The sequence below is a fragment of the Heloderma suspectum genome, chromosome 4 (genome assembly GCF_057233095.1).
Source record: "Heloderma suspectum isolate Gila_16-S chromosome 4, 16-S_ref, whole genome shotgun sequence".
Classification (NCBI taxonomy): domain Eukaryota; kingdom Metazoa; phylum Chordata; class Lepidosauria; order Squamata; family Helodermatidae; genus Heloderma; species Heloderma suspectum.
Genome location: NC_139461.1, coordinates 78,738,368 through 78,759,099, shown reverse-complemented (window position 1 = coordinate 78,759,099; position 20,732 = coordinate 78,738,368). Strand labels below are relative to the sequence as shown.

General features: G+C 44.5%; 1 protein-coding gene across 1 annotated transcript in view; it reads right to left on the bottom strand.

The window, feature by feature from the left end:
* The window catches only part of ANKRD29 (ankyrin repeat domain 29), a 42,118-nt gene that overhangs the window by 11,425 nt on the left and 9,961 nt on the right, over positions 1-20,732 (bottom strand). The window contains exons 3-6 of the mRNA XM_084848096.1: positions 18,512-18,610; positions 13,705-13,803; positions 9,153-9,251; positions 2,374-2,472 (exon numbers count right to left, since the gene is read on the bottom strand). Of these exons, the coding sequence (XP_084704222.1) occupies positions 2,374-2,472; positions 9,153-9,251; positions 13,705-13,803; positions 18,512-18,610 (396 nt within the window). The remainder of the gene's footprint in view (positions 1-2,373; positions 2,473-9,152; positions 9,252-13,704; positions 13,804-18,511; positions 18,611-20,732) is intronic.

Genomic DNA, 20,732 nt, shown 5'->3' with positions numbered 1-20,732 from the left:
CTGTATTCTTGGCAGCGGGGTTTATATATAAATTGCAGTTACTGAGGATGCTGAAATGGAAGAACAGAACAGAGGCAGGGGAGTTTCTTGACTCTTCCCCATGCCGTTTTTTCACTAAAAATCCAATCTCAAGTGGCTTTTACTCCTGCTGGGGAAAAGAAATGCGTACTTAAAGTAGCCCGTTATTAAAAACAACACCACCACAAAGGAAAATGGCTAAAGACTAGGGCTGAAAAACCAAAGGAAAGTGTGGGTATGGAGCCGAAGTTGTAAGTGAGCATAATCTGTGAAGCTGCAGCAGAACAGCTTACATTGCACCCAAGTTAAAACAGGAGACTTAAAATTACAGTGTCCATGCTTTTTGGCGCACAACTCCAAAGTTGTGCAATATCTTTCCTTTTAAAGCAAATAGTTGTTAAATCCTAAAATCTACATTTCCGCTCAGAAAATAAATTCACCGAGCCTCCTTATACTCAGCACATAGGATGTGAATTCAAAAGGTTATATTTCAGTAAGAACTTAGGAAATTGCTCTTCATTATTGTGTTCTAGTTGCTGCTACTGCAGTAGCTAATTTTGTTGGTGAGCATCTTCATCTTAAAAGTTGTGTGGATTCAAAGGCGACAGCATTGGTCAGGAAGAGTATCACAGGCTTGGAATCACAGAGGGTTTTTAAGTATCAAATGGTAGAATTAGGAAAGGTGTGAATCTGTATGTATTTGGTGATGCCATAAGAAATAAGAATTGCAAAGCTTCTCATTGACCTTAGTGGAACTAAACAATTTGTGTAGGGCACAATCTCAATGGACTGGATGGTCTTATAGGCCCCTTCCAACCCTACTATGATTCTATGACCTTGGGATTTTTTTTTGACCTGTCCTATGATCCCTAGGATGCTCACCTAGGGACAACAGGATTGCTCTTAGGCTATAACTCAAGACTATACAACTTTCCTGGGAGCAAGTCCCATTGAATTCAGTCAGACTAACCTCTGAATTAATATAGGATTGCACTGTTTGTGTTCTTACTGCATGTTCTATGAACATTCAGTCTGGAATTTTGCAATAGGGAACCTGAAACAGGTAATTATATTCAGAGTCAAAGGGTGCAGCATTTCCACTCACACATAAAAAATGGTAACCTACATGTCAACTATGGTAAACCTGCTAGTCCAGGTAGTGAGCCTGCTGGACCAAGCATATGCCTGGAAAATGGGGCAATGATGGTGTTATCTCAAGATGTGTCTGGAGGTGGCTTTTGAACAAGATCATGTCCAATAACAAGGTGCTGTAATAAACCATTGCATTTTGTCAGGGCAGGGATGTTGTTAGACTTCAACTCCCATTAGACCTGGCCAGCATAGCTAACGGTGAGAGATGATGGGAGCTGCAGTCTAACAATATCTGGAGGGCCATATGTTGGCTGCCCCTGAGTTAGGGGCATCTGAAAACCCCTGGATATGCTGATACATAGCCATAAATGTAGACAGAAAAGAGTATCAAAAGTAAGTCAGGAATAAGGATATAGACAAAAGTAAACCAAGGAATTCAAGCCCAACACCAAAAACAAAACAGGAACAAGACAAGGGATAAGGAAAAAAAGGATGCTATCATGATTTTTATACGCCCTATGGCCTATTGAGGCTTTATATTCCTGAGGAAGCAGAGATGAGCACTAGGAACTGGGGTCAGCTCTGAGTTCATCCTTGGTTCCTTCGTTCTGGGATCTGAGCGAATGAATGTTCAAGGAACATGCTTGCCTGGAATCTGCAATGTCCTGAGTTTACATCTTGCTCTGCTCTTGTGCCATATAATATCTAGTATTAATCGGGAGCATAATCTAAGTGAAGTTGTGTGGTTATAGGGTTACAAATTCTGTGGATAGTGTCATTATATAATTTAGACACTAGGTGGCACTGCGTTTATCTGGGTGGCATCAGGAATGTCTTGTATCTGTTCCGTTCTAGTTGGAGAGAGGAAATCAAGTTCTTGTCCAGTTTCCTGACTGGTATGTCCTCTAAGTTTTCTATGGCACATGTCTCTTTCACTCTTTGGAGAGACTGGGATTCTAGGAAATAAAATGCTGATAATTGAGATAAGAATATACAAGAAATGATGGCAAACATCAGAGGTAGTTAAAGTACAACTTTGGCAGTCCGCCTAGAGATCCCAGACATGGTTACACAAAGTTTTATCAAAGATTAACTTCCATATCAAAGTGACAACAATCATCGGAATGTAGTGAATATCAAGACATGGCTCGTTAATTTTAGCATGTCACAGATGAAGGGAGAAAATCTTGCAAAATCTTTTAAAAAGAGAGAGAGAGACAGTAACCAAAATATGATCTATGTCTTAACAATGCTGAACATTACCTGCCTTGGCTGGTTGACTTTTGCTCCTGAAGACAGTAATAACCGTATTAAATCCAGGAACCCTCCTTGCGCAGCCAGGAAAAGGGCAGTCGCTCCATCCTTAGTTTAAAAAAATACACATTTTAATTAGCTTTAAGCTATCAAAACTATTCTTAATAGGACAATTGAACCCTTCCTTTCCTTCATTAGCCCTCAAGTATCGCACGAATGCTGCTTATAGAAACTTCTATTCCATAACTACCAATAAACTCCTGCCACTTAAAGGAGCCCTTTCTGCAGCATTGTTAAAAGCAATACACACAGTTGCTCTTTAATTAGTCTGCTTCCGGCCTTTCCTGTAATCAATTTAAAGATTAAACTATAAATCTTGATGCTTTCTGAGTAAATCCTTCCAGAATGTGTGTATTTGAAGTCTGCCTCCCATGGAACTCTGCCAGTCAGAACCAGAAACCTTTTATGCACTCAGCTGAGCAAGATCATGCAAGAGAAGCTAATCAGATTCTTGTTTTTAGGGTAACTTCCTGCTATTTCTTGCTTTGAAATTCATTCAAAACATTTAGTATTTATCAAGAACAGCTTGATTAAGCAAAGACCTGGATCTGCCATACTTTTCATCAGCTTCTTTATTAAAAGTTTCAAAGCAATCTAACAGTTTTAGAGCAGCATTAAAACACACACACAAAAAACAAGGTACGTGTGCATAATTCTCCCACTGAAATCAATAGGACTTAAATGGGATTAGCTTTGGCTGGATTGTGCCCAATTAATTTCATTCACCTAGGATGGGATTGTTTCATTCTGTTTTGAAAACATGACAGCCGTTTGACATTTAATATTGTCAAATTGAAATAAAAAGAGCGGTTGTTCCTGTGCCTGAAAACTCATCAATACCGGCTCAAAGATATTTGCCGCACTCCAGCGAGGAAGACCATGTTTAAAAGCAAGGATCTGTGCATGCAGCAACTGCAAATGTGCAGCTGCATCTGCATCGCCATGATAATCTGGGCTTCATTAAACTGTTCAGATGGGGATGTGCATCCTTAAACCGGACAACATTTTGCATACAACTGGTGGAGGTTAACTAGAGCAGTATCTGGGACATTATTTTTCTGATCTGGCAACATTTTTACACAGCCTTTGATCAGACATAAATTACTTGGGAAGTGAAGCACCCAAGGGTGTCCATATTTACATTGCTTGCATTTACACAGTTTGCAGACCCAGGTGGGGATGTGCTGGAACCCTCGGAGGCCAGGTGTGACACACTGAGGAGGCGCTTTGATGACAGTATCGTTCATCTGTCTTGAATGAGATGGTTGCAGACCCAGCATAAGGGGTCGGCATGGATAGGCAGCTGCTGAGGGCCCAGAGGCTCAGAAGGGCCCATCCCTGAGCCGCCTGCTGTAGCTGCCACCCTCCTCCTCCTCTACACTCACCTGGAAAGTGCCATGGCCAAGGCTGCAGGCTCCACAACATCCCATTTTAAAACATTTTTTAACTTACATTTTGAGTAGCAGCAATCTGAACCAACCAAATGCTGCCTGGGGGCGGGGGGAATGGGGGATGGCCAATAAAGACGTTGTTGTTGTTGTTCAGTCGTTCAGTCGTGTCCGACTCTTCGTGACCCCATGGACCATAGCATGCCAGGCCTTCCTGTCCTGCGCTCTCTCCCGGAGCGTGCTCAAGTTCATATTCATTGCATCAGTGATGCTATCTAGCCATCTCAACCTCTGCCGTCCCCTTCTCCTTTTGCCTTCAGTCTTTCCCAGTATCAGGGTCTTTTCCAGGGAGTTTTCTCTTCGCAATAGGTGGCCAAAATATTGGAGCTTCAGCTTCATTATCTGTCCTTCCAATGAGCAGTCAGGGTTGATTTCCTTTAGGATGGACTGATTTGACCTCCTTGCAGTCCAGGGGACTCGTAAGAGTCTTCTCCAGCACCACAGTTCGAAAGCATCAATTCTTCGGCGCTCAGCCTTCCTTATAGTCCAGCTCTCACAGCCATACATTACTACTGGGAAAACCATAGCTTTGATTAGACGGACCTTTGTCGGCAAGGTGATGTCTCTGCTTCTTACTATGCTGTCTAGGTTGGCCATAGCTTTCCTCCCAAGGAGCAAGCGTCTTTTAATTTCATGGCTACAGTCACCGTCTGCGGTGATCGTGGAGCACAAGAAAGTAAAATCTGTCACTGCTTCCATTTCTTCCCCTTCTATATGCCAGGAAGTGATGGGGCCAGATGCCATGATCTTCGTTTTTTTAATGTTGAGTTTCAAACCAGCTTTTGCACTCTCCTCTTTCACCCTCAACAAGAGGCTCTTTAGATCCTCTTCGCCTTCTGCCATTAGGGTGGTATCGTCTGCATATCGGAGGTTGTTGATAATTCTCCCAGCAATCTTAATTCCGACCTGTGATTCATCCAACCCGGCATTTCTCATGACATACTCTGCATATAAGTTAAATAAGCAGGGTGACAATATGCAGCCTTGTCGTACTCCTTTCCCAATTTTGAACCACTCGGTTGTTCCATGTCTGGATCTTACTGTTGCTTCTTGACCCTCGTACAGGTTTCTCAGGAGACAGGTAAGGTGGTCTGAGGTACTTATATTGCTTCTGTGCCCTCATTGGCTATGTCCCTCACCAAAGGCAGCATCTTATTGGTTCAGATCGGTGCTACTCAAAACATAGGGGGTTTTTTTAAATCAAAGTTGCATGTGGGGCCTGTGCTTGGCCAGGCATTTGCTGTGGAGGGGGCCAATCACATGAGGAGGAGCCAGTGCCACACCATGTAAAAAAAGTGGGGAGGGGGTTTGGCGGTTTTGGTGGGCAGGCAAGGCAGGGCAGGCAAGCAGGTGGGTGGGTTTGATGGGCAGGGCTGGCTGGTTGGCAGGGGCTTCGGTGAGTGGGTGTTGGCAAGGGGGCTTTGGTGGGTAGGCAGGTGTGGGCAGCTGCAACAGGGTTTCGGTGGCAGTGAGGGCAGTGGCTAGATCAGGTGCCTTTTGGTAGGTTGGGCAGCTTTGGTGGATGGCTGGCTGGCTGGCTAGCACGTGGGCAAGGGGCCTCAGTAGTGGTGGGTGATGATGGTGGGCCGGCAGTGGCCCATTGGCAGACTTATGCCAAGGACCCACTCAGGCCTGGCACTGACTCTGACTCAGTAGATTTTAATAACTATTGCCTAGTCACCAATATCCTCTTTGGAGGCAAGGTCTTGGGAAGGTGGTGGTGACTCAATTCCAGGTGCTTTTGGCAAGCAGATAATCTAGACCAAGGATGGGCAGCTTTTTTCAGCCCCCCTCCCCACTGCCCTGATGGGAACCTTTCAGGGGTCGCATGCCAGCAACGGGTGGGGCCAAAGGCAGGGGCCAAATATCTGCATATATACCAGCCTTTCCATGACCGAAGATCATTATATAGGAACAAGGGAGACAGCCTTCTTCGTTGTGGTACCACAATTATGGGATACTCTCCCCATGGAGGTGCAACTGGAGCCAATGCTGCTGTCATTTCAACACCAGCACAAAGTGTTTTTGTTTGCCCAGGCATTTTAATTGTAGTTGGTTGATTTGACTGATTTGCCTTCTCTGTTTGGATACAATTATGCTTTTTTGTGTGTTTTTATTTATTTTGTGTGATTTTAGTCACACCTTTATACACTACCCTGGATGAAGGGCACTTCAAAAAGTGTTTACATAAATGCATATTACATAGAAGTTAATATTTAGGAAACCATTTAAATGAATGCTAGTTGGTAAATGCTCATAGTATGCACAATAAAAAAGAAGACAGTGAAAATGGGTAGAGAAGAATGGGAGACAGGATAGGGAAGACAAAGGGTATTTTTTTGAGCTGATGTTGAAAGAGGGAGCAGAGAAGGGGAAGAGCGGCACAAGCACATTACAAATATCACTCAGAAATTTCCCAGACTATATTACATACGTCTTTGTTTCTGCTTAGAGGTCTCTGGTACAGTATAATTCTTTCCACAGTGGCTGAGTGAAAGCCAGAGTTTCTAAAATCTGAGGCAGACTTTCCTATTGAGCTGTCAGCAGTAGATAAGGGAATCATATGCTCCTCCCTGGATTTCCTCCACCTCTTATTTTATGCATAGGCCTTAGTTGAACCATAAGGCAATGGCTTATATTAAGGCTACTATTTTGTAGTACTACATAAGGCTACTATTTTGCCCACCCCTTATGTGCTGTACAGCCTCCTGCCCACAATGAGGGTTGCCAGTTTTCTTCTGGCAGGCCTTTTCATTTGGCAGCCCTTAACAGATTGTGTTGTGTGTGACAGAGAGAACTTTAGCAGATGAAACTTTTCTGGTCATTGCTGCACAATGGGAAAAGCTTCAGCAGCTATATTTCTGCTTGTTACACACTGATGAAGGCACAAGAGCTGCAGCAAAAGAAATGTTAGCAACATTTGTGACTGAATTCACACTTTACAGAAAGGGTTGTCTCTGCTTGAGGTGCTCCCACATTAGTCTTTCTCCCTGGCATTTACAGCACTCGCTTTTTCATTTTTCCTGAGAATCCAGATGACCTTCATCCCAAACTGTTGTATTCCCATGTTATTCCAGACATTCCTCCTTTAAAAAAAAAGTTTATTATCATGATTTTTTTAGCTTCCACATAACTGCAGCGCAAAACATTATGCTGTGAACTAACTTGGGCTATTGTCTCAATGGGGTGTAGAACAATATCTAGTTACCTTTTTGTTGACATGGCCAGTGACATGTAACCCCACTGGATGGGAGAGTAGTGCATTACATACTCCCCCATCCATTACCTTCATTGTCCCTGCACTCCTTTCTCTAATGAAACTGACAAGGGGTGATGGAGTCTTGCTGGTTTCACCACTGCTTTTTTAAAGTAATTTATTACAGTGTGCTCCATTACTGATGCACATAAATGCCCTTGTTTAGGGGGTGGGGGGAGAGCAGCGGCAGCAATAGTATGCAGGGGAAATGGTCTGGATGGGGATGATAAGCCTTACTCTCCTGAGCTGGTAAGCAGAAGCACAATTATCCAAATATACTGTAATATTCTGTAAATATACTGAATTTGTAAGTTTTGTTCAGATTGCCAGATATGGCTTTTATCTGCACACAACTTGGATTATCTTAGCATAGAAATCTGATTGTGGCTGTGTATATGAGGAGTGTAGGAAACAACTGGAACAATATATAATGCTACCTTTATCCCATGGATTTGTACTCTGTCATGTAGCTTTGCATTCTATCATACAGCTTTGCTCACACGGATACTTTTGGTAGTTTACAGGCCTGGCTCAAGTCACTTGTGACAATTGTACACCATAGCTATGACATGCCGGTATGTGGATGTGCAGTGAAAAATCCAGGTGTGCAGTCATCACCCATGATGATCAGTACAGGTTATTACATTAATTCCCATGCAGAATTCCCTGTGAAAGCTATCCTGCTTTGGCTAGGGAAGAAAGAACAGGAAATGAAGATTTAATAGATATAAGCAAAGACTGGAAATTGTATTCCTTATCCTGTAGAAAGCAATCTGGAACTAGTCTGGAACAGGAGCAACAGAATCTGGAAAGACAGATGTAATAACAAGGACATTCACCATATAAGCCCAAGAGCCATTATGCAGACTGAAGCAGTGGAACATAAGAACATAAGAAGAGCCATGGCGGATCAGACCAAGGGTCCATCTAGACCAGCATTCTATCCACCTGACCAGCTACCCCTGGGAAACTCACAAGCAGGACATGAGTGCAACAGCACCCTCCAGAATACAGTCCAGAATTCTGGACTGTACCATTTTAGATGAAAATGGTAAACGCTCCTTCTCTGTAGCAGATTACAGCAGCCTGTAGCAGAGGGCTATGTGGAACCCAGGCATACTAGTTTGCTAAGTAAACAATGCAAAGCTATTAGTTCTACTCAGAAATAACTCTTACTGAGTTCAGTGGGGTTAGTCTCAGTTAAGCGGGTATAGGGTTACAGCCAAAGAGGTATTTTGTTGTTTTAACTTGGAGACTATTGAAAAATATAACTCCCACATGCAATCTTAAGAAGTTGCGTCTAGAACGTTACCCCCTTGTTCTGTACAACATGTGAAATGGCTCTGAGTGTAAGAGGGAAGATGGTATTCTGGATATCTTCAAATATTTTCAAGGCCGTCGATTGGAGGATGATGGAGCAAATTTGTCCTCTGTTGCTTCAGCAAGGAAGACCCAAACTAACGGGTTCAAATTACAAGAAAGCAGATTTCAACTAAATATTGGGAAGAATGTCCAGATTGTATGATCTGTTTGGCAGTGGAAAAGACAGGGTAGAATGAGGCAACTGCCTTAGGCAGGAGATTTGGGGTGGAATGAAAGGGCAGCAAATGTTTAGTTACTTAGGGTGCAATCCTATGTACATTTAGACAGAAAAAAAGTCCTACTATTCCCAGCATTTCCCAGCCAGCATGGGGTGGGGGATTTACTGCTCCTCCTCCTCCTCAGGCAGCAAATTGTGGCTGACCCTGGGAACAAACTGCTTTAGAAGGCAGTGGATTCTTCATCACTAGAGGTTTTTAAGCAGAGGCCTTTAAGATCTCTTCCAGCTCTAGGATTCTATGGACCACCTTATGATATTTTTTCACTTACTCTCTGCCAGTATTTAAACTTGCACAGAAACCAGTTCTGCCATTTTTGCTTTCTCATGAAAAGAAGAAGAACAAGGAACCCTAGAAACTTGCCCTAAACTTTCCATCTTTCCAGGAAAAGGGAGGATCAGAACCACAAATGTCAGGAAAACTCACATAAAGCTGGTCGTGAATGTTGGCCCCATGCTTCAGTAAAGTTTCCACCACTCTCATGTGTCCATACTGACAGGCAGCTAATAGGGCAGTACCTCCATCCTGGAAGGAAGGGGGAGAAGCATAAATAATGGGCACACGTGAAGGGAAAAAAACCAAATGTTGCAGAGAACAGCAAGTTCTGAACATTTCTTAGCACTTAGCTCACAGTGAATGGAAACAAATCTTCCTATGCAGCCATCACCGCCCCCCCCACAATACACACACAAACACACACACACACACACACCCCTCAATTCCCATTTACTTAAAATGCCAGACCTTTGTGAATTCCCAAACCTCATCCAAAAATTAGAGCAGAGCTCTTTCTGAGTTCCTGCCTTCACTATCTCACTTGCAAACATACAACTTGTAATTCCCAGCTTGTAATTCCCATATTAAAAAAAAGTATTTTTGTATGGAGTTTGGCACCCTTCACCCATGTGCCCCCTTTGCCCTTAAATTGGGCCCCACTTTATATGTGATTGGAGCAGATGTGCCTTTTAAAATGTAAGGCTGCCACCATCATATCTATGTTGGTCCTCATGTTAAAAGATGCAGACCACTGCAGCCAATAATATATCATGGTTATCCCTGATTTCCAAGGTCCACCAAATTCAATACAATGGGTACCTAGCAACTTTCCCCACTGTTTCCTCTTTGTTTTTTTCAAACTTGTTGCTGTGTGACAAGGGCCTACATATGTATATTCCCCTTAATTCATGCTACACGGAGCATGCAGGGATACAAAAACAAAATAATGGCCTGGCCACTTTATTAAGGAATCTGTTTTTGAGCTGAACCATCCTGGTGGCAACCACAAAATCCTGTGGCAGTGAGTTCCATAGGTCAGTTGTGTACTATGTTAGCATCCATTTTTCTTAGCTTCAGATCGGTTATTTGTCCGTTTTGTCATGTGCTAGTTTTATCATTGTGAAATATGGTGAGCAAATTTTCTATACTGACAGACTGTTCAGTATTTTATAGATCTGCAACACAAGCCTATGTACTGCTGCCACGCTGGTAGGTTTCATTTTTTTTATTTTCATCTGCATTAAAACCACCTGAGTTGTGTCAGTTGTTGGGGGCACAAGAAAGGGACCCTCAGGGTATAATGCCTTTCTAGATTCTGTGGCCTGCTTCTAATGTATTTTCCTAAATGTTACTTCTGAGTAGGAAGGCAATGCACTTGTATTGAAGGAAATCTGTGTGAGGATCAGCTCTCTGCAATAGTAGGCACATGTGTCTACCCAATTTCTCGCTGAGGAGCTCCGCACACATTTAATGAGCAGAGGTAGGTAGAACCCAACAATAACTAAATTTCTGCACTTAGAGGAACACATGTTTCCCCGCTTGTCCTCAAATAAAATGTTATGCCACAAGCAGCTCTTCATATAGAAGGCATTTCATGTTCCTAATATTTTTTTTTGTACTTTTTCTCATTATTTGTGCTGGGGTTAGGGGGGATTCCTCGTCTGTCATGTTAATTTTGGAATGAGGTTGGCTACATCTGTAGGGTATTAGACGCTGAGGCAGCATGCTGGCAAACATGTCGGAAATTCTGAGAAGTGAACCTAGTACTTGCACAACAGCACATCAGCAAATCTGAACAGAGAGATTTGCATAATCACTGTGCAATTACCAAGAAATAACCATGCTGTGATGAAGCACATGAGGCCTTTTCAACCAGAATGCAAAGGCAGAAATTGTACCACGGATGGTGTGCATAGCAAACGGCTTAGTGTACGCCACAGTCATTAACTCCTCCGAGTCATCAAATGACAGTGGCTTTCAGCTATTGCAAGATGCTGTTTTCCAAACCAGCTTACAGTACAATGTGTTACAAGCTTGAATAGCGATGTATTATTGAGCTCCCATACATGCTAGTGTGCTCTCTCACTGACAGTGGCTGAGGGCACATTTTCACATTACATTAACCACCAAAAAGTAAGATGTGTGATTCTCATCCCTCTGCCTTTTGAGCTTCCAAGCAAACATATACAGGAGAGCCCATGTATCTTCTCTGTGCAGAGTTGGACCAATTCACTGTTTACACGTTGCCCCTAAGGCTGGGGTGGGGGAAAACAGCGAGTCACTCATGTAGCCACCTGTTGGTTGCTTGCTCTAAAATGCAAAGTCACCCTAAGATTTGTTGCAATATGGCCAGAGAACAGTAAGTAGGGGATTAGTAGGGAAGGAACTATTGAGTACTCTTACACAGGGTGAGGGTGGGGATGGAGGAGCCACCTCCCTTCATGAGGTGAGGGAAGAGTATGTTATAAACAACAAAGTAATGAAGGTGGGGTGGAAGGGAATGCAAGTTTCCTCTACTTTTGCTCTCCAAGTCCATTTTATTTTCTTTGTTACTTCTTTAAAATATTTATCTGCTGACTTTCTGCCTGATATTAGGCATGCAAGACAGCTGATGCCACTGTTAGACTGTTTAGACATTTTCAATTTTGTTGTGGCACTTTTTATATCTACCCAATTTTCTAAGGGTGCAGTCCTATGGTGGCTCCGATATCAGTGGGGCATTGAATCCGCTCCGGGTTTCAGTCAGAACCAGTAAGAACTCTAAAGGAGCTATCCAAGCATCTTGGATAGCTCCTTTAGAGTTCTGACTGGAATCTGGAGTGGATTCACTGTCCCACTGACATCGGAGTCACCAGCCTCCACTGATCCTATGCAGGCTTAAACAGGAAAAAGTCCTACAACTCCCAGCATTCCCCAGCTGCCTCCGTGTCTGTGTGTTCAAGTCCCATATCTGCTGCTGATTCAGTCTGTAGTCTCAGGCAAGACATTGTCTCAGTATAACTGGAACAAACAGTGACCTTCCTCACAAGGATTTTGTGAGGAAAAACACAATAAAGGTTGTAAAGCAGTCCAGAATTTATATGATAAGTATTTAAACACAGTTACAGCAGTAGCAAACTATTGAGTTGTATCCAATGTTAATCTAAGTTAAGTTCCATTCATTTCAATGGGTACACTTTAAATTGGAATAATGTTGGATACTACCCACGTTTAACAAAGTTTTACGAACCAACCCAGAATACTGTTATAGTCTCTGAAACACACACAAGCCACAGAATATGTACTACAAAATTAAGCCCAGAACTGATGCTTCAGTTCTATGGAACCATTCTTCCTTAACATTTAAGATCACTTTTGCATTTGTGTAGCTCTGTACTTCATTTCCTTCAATTCAGTGAAAACTCCTAGCGAGGAAACGTTTCAACAGGTGGCCCAGAGCAAAATGTGATGGCCCTGCAGATCCTGCCTGCAATAGAGGTATCTCCCATTTAGTGCAATAATAGGGCTAAGGTGGGACAAGCACTTACTGTGGGGTGGGCAACCCCCTGCTGCCCCTGAATGGTTTTTTTTTAGTATCTGTAGCACCCAGTAGCAACATATGGCTGTGAGAGCTGGACTATAAGGAAGGCTGAGCGCCGAAGAATCGATGCTTTCGAACTGTGGTGCTGGAGAAGACTCTTACGAGTCCCCTGGACTGCAAGGAGGTCAAATCAGTCCATCCTAAAGGAAATCAACCCTGACTGCTCATTGGAAGGACAGATACTGAAGCTGAAGTTCAAATATTTTGGCCACCTAATGCGAAGAGAAAACTCACTGGAAAAGACCCTGATGCTGGGAAAAATTGAAGGCAAAAGGAGAAGGGGTCAGCAGAGGATGAGATGGCTAGATAGCATCACCGATGCAATGAATATGGACTTGAGCACGCTCCGTGAGAGAGCGGAGGACAGGGAAGCCTGGCGTGCTATGGTCCACGGGGTCATGAAGAGTCGGACACGACTGAACGACTGAACAACAACAACAAAGCAGCTATGGAGCACTAAAAGGGTCAAATTTAGCTTGTAAAATTTAGCTTGTGTTTTCATCCTAGTGTAAAACAATGAAAATCCAAGGATACAGATTTGGCCTCAAGCAATTGTGCAGGTGGCATTTAATGCAGAAAAGAAAGGTTTAATTCCTTCACAATTCAGACCACCATCATCTGACAAGCATAAAGCATATGAATTATTTAGTCTTATCCCAGCAGATGTTCAGTAGCGAATCCCATCATGCTAAACTTGAAATGAGAGCCATCTTTTAAAAATCCAGCTGAGTGTCTATAGCAGTGGGTTCTGTTCATTTACAACCTGTCAGCCAAGCAGAGAGTCTTTTTTATTTTATTTTCACATTTTAAAGTTTGCTTCTTTCTTTCATAACACCAAGCAGCATAAAAAAGGACAATCAATCTGGTCGGCTTTGGCTGTGCCCTTTCAAAATGAAACAGTACAAACAACTGGGAAATGGAGCGGCACTCATACAATGAAAACCGAGCAATAAAAGCCAGCGCCGAATTAATGTCCTGCCAGAGAACTGCATGGCAAGAGGCAAAGTTATTCCATGGGCCTCTTGCTTGCTCCCCATGCCAAGTCTCAGATCAGAAGAAAACAGCAGCCCTTCCTTCCTGCCTAAATCCACCATCACATTAAAGCCAAGCAAAACCTCTTACTTTGGTTTTAAACTCCGTGGAGGCTCCGTACTCAAAGAGAAACTTCACAATATCATCGTGGCCTTGTTGTGCAGCAAAGAACAGGGCAGTGGCACCAGACTGAAAATGAGAAACAGAAAGCCCATATAATACATTTGAATGTAGGTACATTTCATTTGATTTTTTTAAAAGGTAGATACTGTCCAAGGTATTAGGTGAACTAAAAACGGTCATCTCTAGAGGCATTCTCACATGATTCTACTTTGGAAGATCCTAATGGTCACTTTTTTCTGGGAAAGTTCCTGTGCCTTTAACAGTGAGTGAGGGAACCAAAATTCAACAGACGCCAGAAGGCACCCAGCTTTACCTCTCCTTTTCATCTAACGCAGATGAGGTAGTTAAATGTGCAGGATAACAAACTGGATGACAGCCAAAAATCTGACACTCAACTGAGACAAGACAAAGGTGCTGTTAGCAGGTGGTTCATCTGTATAGTTGAGTGGTGTTCAACCTGTTCCGGAGAGTATTGCACTCCCCCACGTGCACAGCCTGGGGGTGCTTCTGGATCCATCATTGTCACATAAGAAACAGATGGCCTTGGTGGCTAGGAGCACCTTTTATCAGCTTAGGTTGATGTACTAGCAGTGACCCTATCTGGAGAGAGATAGCCTGGTAACCATTATCCAAGCTCTGGTAACCTCCCTGTTGGATCTATGCAATGTTTTGTATGTGGGGCTACTTTTGAAGATGGCTCAGAAACCTCAGTTAGTTCAAAACAGAACTGCTAGGGTACTAACTGGGATCGATCGATACGGTTATGTGATACCAGTGCTTTGTCAGCGGCACTGGCTTTCAGTCCGTTTCCGAGCCCAGTTAAAAGTGTTAGCATTGACTTTTAAAGCCGTAAACAGTTTGGGGCCAGAGTATCTAATGGAAAGTCTCTTCCCGTATGTACCCTTAGATCATTTTCAGAGGCCCTCCTCCAGGCATCCCCAACAAAGGAACTTAGTGGGGGGCTACAAGAGAGAGGGCCTTCTCAGTTATGGCACCCTATTTATAGAATACCACCCCCAAGGAGGCTCACCTGGTACCAACACTGATGCCTTTTCAGCACCAGGCAAATAACTTTTTTTCTCCCAGACATTTTAGAGACGGAGGGAGCAATCCTATGGCCACTAGACACTGTCTAGATGGCCATAGGATATGCTGCTTTCCGGGAAGTGACCTCCCCCCACGTCTGTGCTGCTTCCGAGGCAGCGTGGAGAAGTCCCATCCTCCGCACTCGGAAGAGGAGCGCAGAGGACTGGAAAGGGGCGGGGCTGGGGGTATTCCAGGGTGGGGAGAGCAGAGGTGCGTGTACAACACATCCAATGTGTCGTACAAAAGCCTCCTCTCCCGGTCGGCCCCCCCATGGTTAGACAGCCGAAAACAGCTGTCTAACGGAAAACAGCAGGGCAGGAGAGGCGCAGAAGGAACGATCACCCCCCCGCCCCCCGTGCCTCTCCTGCCTTGCTTTGGATAGGCAGTCACCACCAGGTTCAGAGGCAGCCGCCTATCTTGATAGGATTGCGCCCTAAGGGTGCAATCCTTTCTGTTTAGGCAGAAAAAAGTCCTACAACTCCCCACATTCCGCAGGCAGCCATACTGGGAATTGTAGGACTTTTTCTGTCTAAACATGCATAGGATTGCACCTTTAGTTTTTAGATTTTATGGCTATTCTTATATATCATCTATTCCTGTGCCGTTTGTCATTTTGTTTTGTGTTGTATTGTATTCTTTGAAGTGTAATTTGCTCAGAGAACATTTGTTACTGAGCAGATTTAAAATAAAATAAAATAAGACATTGTCCTGGCATGGAGATATAATGTCAGGGAAAACTAAACCTGTTAATTTTCTGTCATGCACCTGTGAGGGAAGAGGGAGGCAGAGTCTCTGCTCAGTGGAACGAGGCCTAGCAGGTGAGGCCTATGACATGGGCCCTATATGCTCCTTTCCATCAGGTTTTATTAAGCACCCCCTGCCAATATTTCAGGACACTGGAGATGTGTTCCCAATTCCTGCTGACACAGGGAACTTGAAGAGCTGTCTCCATGAGACAGAAACACAGAAAACCATTTACCAAAGGTCAGACTAAACATTCTTCAAATTGGCTTATTTACTTTAGAGTATGCTCTCCCCCCTTTCACCTGATATTCTTCCCCCCCAATGGGGGGGGGTTTTTTTAAAAAAAAACCTCTCTTTTCTTTTTTTAACGCCCTGGCCAGTGGGGTGAAGGTGGAATGTTGGAATGAAAGTCAGGATGAGAAAGCTTAAATCCCTCCCTGCCTAAGTGCCATGGTCCTGATCAAAATTGGGACCGTACATGGTTACACTGAAGTAAGGAAGCCAATGATGCATAGCTTTGCTATGTATGATTTGAAGAACTATTAGTTTGGCCCCAAGTGGCTAATTACAAGAGTGTGCATGTAACCATATGGTAAGCCAGTCATCTGTACATTAAGCAGGATCCAGTAAAATATGTTTACAGATCTCTGTTGCAATGTCTTTCTGATGCTGTAGTTATGCTTGAGACAGCAGTCTGGTAGTCATATTAGCCTTATTTCTCCCAGGTCTCTTTATCAGATGCTTAAGTACATGGAGATAATGGGAACTATTCATGTACATTAAGTGCTTTCTTGGATGAATCCTCTTGGGGATTGGAGATAACAAAGCGATTCCCCTGTGCACTGCTCCCACTCCCAGTCCCCTTGGAGAGGACAAGAGGGCTGTGGGAGCGGCAGATTCATCTGCCCTGCAACTTCTCCCCAGTTGGAGAAGACATGGGGCAAGTGCAGCTGGTTCCCAGCATCTGCATCAGGAAGATCATCCCAATAAGGCTGCTGGGAACCAAAGGCTTTGCCTGCCCCACATCCTCTTCCCAGAGGAAGAAGGCATGGGGCAGGGGAAGCTGGTTCCTGGCGACTGCATCAGGAAGATGATCCTCCCAGATGCAGCTGCCGGGAACCAAATGACATTGGGGGTGTGGCCCTGCCCCTGGCCACTGGGGTGGGGGTGGCCACCCCCTGACATCATACAGCTTGCCGAGGGTTTGGGGAGTGGTCATCTGCCCTTCCCACTGGATTATGGTTGACCACCCCTGCTGTAAATGCTTTGAAACAAGCACTTAAATGGCTTATATGAAAGAGGATGATTAAAAGAACTGGATTAGAAAGCACAATCATGGGAGAATATTTATCTCCAGCCCAATGAGATGAAGTCTGAATGTGACTGCTCTGGCTGCAGTTTCATGGCAAGCAGCCTCCCCTGATAGTACAGAAGCCAGACAAGGAAGTCTGACAGCCCTAAAGCAATACACTGATATCCTGGTTGCAAGCACCCAAGGAAATTCAGAATCTCAGTGCCACCATTCTGATGCATTGCTGTGTTCTGTTATCAGTCAAAGATTCTGTGACATCCTAGGAAGATGATGACACTCCCCCTTTGTCAGCTAACCAGAACCCAAACTTGCCAACCCCTTATGCGATAATTGGAGCCAGTGTGGTGTAGGTAGAGTGTTGGACTGGGACTCAGGAGATCTAGGTTCTAGCCCCCACTCAGTCATGAAGCTCACTGAGTGACTTTGGGCCAGTCACTGACACTCAGCCTAACCTACCTCACAGGGTTGTTGCGAGGATGAAATGGAGAGGAGAATCATGTATGCTGCCTTAGGGAGCAATCCTATTGGGATAGGCGGCCACCCCTGAACTCGGAGGCAACTGCCCATCCAATGCAGGGCAGGCGGAGCACCAAGCAGATCTTCTCCTCGGCGTTCCGGCTGCCCTGTGTTCATGGCTAGATGGCCAATTTCGGCTGTCTAGCCGGAGTGGTTCAGAGCGGAGGGGGCCCGGCCAGACAATGCATAGGAAGCATCATAACGATGCTTCCGTCATCCCCTCCCCACCCCCGGGAAAGCCCCTTTCCTCCCACTCCGCGCTGCTCTTCCGAGCCTGGAGCCCAGGAAGATCAGCGCTGCCTACAAGGCAGCAGGGGCAGGGAGGTGGTTTTCTGGGAAACGAGAGTGTGGGCCCCGAGGTCATTTCCCAAAACCCGAAAAATCGTATGGCCATCTAGCCGCTGTCTAGCGGCCATAGGATTGTGCCCATAGGCTCCTTGGAGGAAAGGCAGGATATAAACATAACTAATATATAATCCCTTCCCAAGGGAGGCTAGGTTCGCTCCACCTCTGCTGTTTTTCCACCAGCAAGCAAAGACCACTATATTTGAGAAGGCCTTTGGCCTGTAAGTGAGTCTGTTAGTTTGGACACTGTTTTTATTCTGTAATTATGTTTTATTGTATTTTAATGTGTTTCATTGTTCTAATCTCTTTTAAATTGTTTCTGTAAGACCCCTTGAGTGCCATTTTTGGTAGAAAGGTGAGGTATAAATCAAATAAACAGTATCCAGCGGTATCCCCCCATTGATAGGAGGCTCTTTGATCCAGTGGAGGGAGGGAGGTGATCCCCACCCCGCAGCCTCCCACACCACCTACCATGCTACACTGAAGAGTCTCCCAATGTTCTGGAGCAAGTGGGAATCAGCAGAAATCATTTCCTTTTCCATTCCGCTGATGGAAGCCTCCACTGGATCAAAGAGCTTCCCATCAGTGGAAGGACACCACTGGATGCAACCCATCGTCCCTAATGTAACAACCACTACCGACATCCTTGAAATATATCTACAGAGTTCCCACAGTCAGTTTTAGATCTTGAAGTGTTGACCTGTATTTTTAGACACTCCATATTCAGTTACTCGTTTGCAATCCCTTTTTAAATGCAGAATTTTATTGTACCTCTCGCTGAAGATTAATATCGGCTCCTTGCAGCACCAATTCTCGCACACATTCTTTGTGACCATAGAACGATGCTACCATAAGAGCTGTTGAACCAAGCTGGACATAAATAAAGAAATACAAGTCAGTATCTTAATTAGATAAAAACAAGCCATGCTAACCTGAACCTCCTGTATAATTTCTCTGCACTGTGCAGGCTCAGTAGAGATGAGAGTACGCAGATCTGAGTTCTATGGGCCTGGGTCCTGAATCTTTCAAGTGCCTAGAAACACCTCTGCTTTCAGCACAGCTGTCTGAGCACACAGCACACTTTTGCTTTCTTCACACGGAGCTTTTATCCTGCAACTGAGATTGCTCTTTCACGGAAGTTTGTGGGCTCTTTACATGATGCCATTAACCTCCAAGGTGTCTCCTGCACCAAATGCCCTTTGTCCCATTTTTAAATAGATCGCAGATAATGAGCTATCAAATTACCCCGTTGTGTTCCGCTTCAGTTTCCTCCATGAAAAGCGGAAAAGTGGCAAGAAGAGGAGGGAGATCAGTGAAAGATAACGGAAGACTCAGATACGGGGAGAAGGAGGAGGAAGGGGTGGGAGAAAACGAAGCACATGAAAAAGGGAGTCGTTGTGATCCTGCATTTAAGATGGGAGCAGAAAGCCCCATTTTAAATGCAGGATTTTAGGCTGGTGTAGAGATGCCCTTTGACTTGATTTGCACAATCACTGCAGCCCACTGTGGTTTATTAGCCATGGTGGGTTGCAATGGCTGCAGACACCAGATTGCCGATCCAGGCCCCTGACGCCGCAGCTTCTCATTAAGTGCAAACCTGGCGAGGGTGGGTTGCTGGAGTGGTTGACAAGCCACCGAGAACTGATGGGCTTTTTTAGGGTTGCGGGTGGCTTGTCAACCACCCCAACAACCCACCCTCGCCAGGTTTGCACATAATGAGAAGCTGCGTTGCCCCCATTTCACCCCGAACATTCAAAATGCTGCCACAGCTGCAACGAGAAGGCCCATAGGGAAATTCACCCATGGTGGCTTCTCATCACATGCGAACAGGGCTTTTGACTGCAGAGTTTGCAGGGAGGGAACCCATTTTGGCCTCATGTCTGTATACAATACTTTGAGTAGTATGACCGGGGCCTCCATAATGAAAACTATTAGTTTATTATGTTTAAGACTCCTGTCATATATGAAGGGGTGGATGAACTGCTTAGATATGGTAAGATTTTTTTTTAGATATAGTAAGTGGTATATAAATTGATTACATAAATAAACAAGCCTTCCTCCTCAATAATTTACAGTACAATCCCATATATATCTACTCAGAAGTAAGTCTGATTAAATTCAGTGGGGCTTACTCCCAGGTAAGTGAGAAAGGTAGCAACCTTAATTGCAGGAAGTTAACAAGAAAGACCTTTTAAAGAGATCGAACCAGCAGTTTATGCAGGGTAGGGCCACATTCTTATTTACTTCTATTGACATCAGTAAAAGCATCTTCAATAACTAATATAATGGATGCAATTTACTTATTTATAGATCAAGATTGGAGAACCCTTTCTGGCGCAAGGGCTGCATTCCCTGATGGGAAACCTTCTAGGGAGGCAAAAGTGTATAGAGCCAAAGCCCCAGTCCCACCCCCACCCCGCTCTCTTCCTCCTTTCTCTCTGACCTTTTCTTCCCCAGCTGCCTCCCTCCCCCTCCCATCCCTACCCCTTAGCACTATTGCTTGGCACCAATGGAAGCTTTTTTGAAAGCTTCATTACTGCATTGGGTGGGAGGATTTGGGGGACTGAAGGACATAGGGATGGGAGTGTAAACTGCAAATCCCCAAATCGCCCTCCATGCAGCAATTCAGCTTAAAAAACAACAACCCTCCACTGGCACCAGCAGAAATAGCTATTGGTCCTTCACTCCCCAGCAGGGATTTCCTCCTCCCAAATGCCCCCCATGCAGCAATCAAGCTTTTAAAAAGTTTTCAATGGCACCAATGGAAGCTTTTTTGAAAGCCTCATTGCTGCAGGGGGCAGGTAGAAAGGAAGCTGTGGGCCAGATGGAGAGGCTCTGTGAGCCACATCCAGCCCATAGGCCAGAGGTTTCCCATCCCTGGTATAGATGCATCCTACTTTTTGTGTATTTCTTGTGGATGTTTATCCAGACTCCTTTGGCACTAGCTGTATTTTTAGGGCGCCATCCTATGCACGTTTAGACAGAAAGAAGT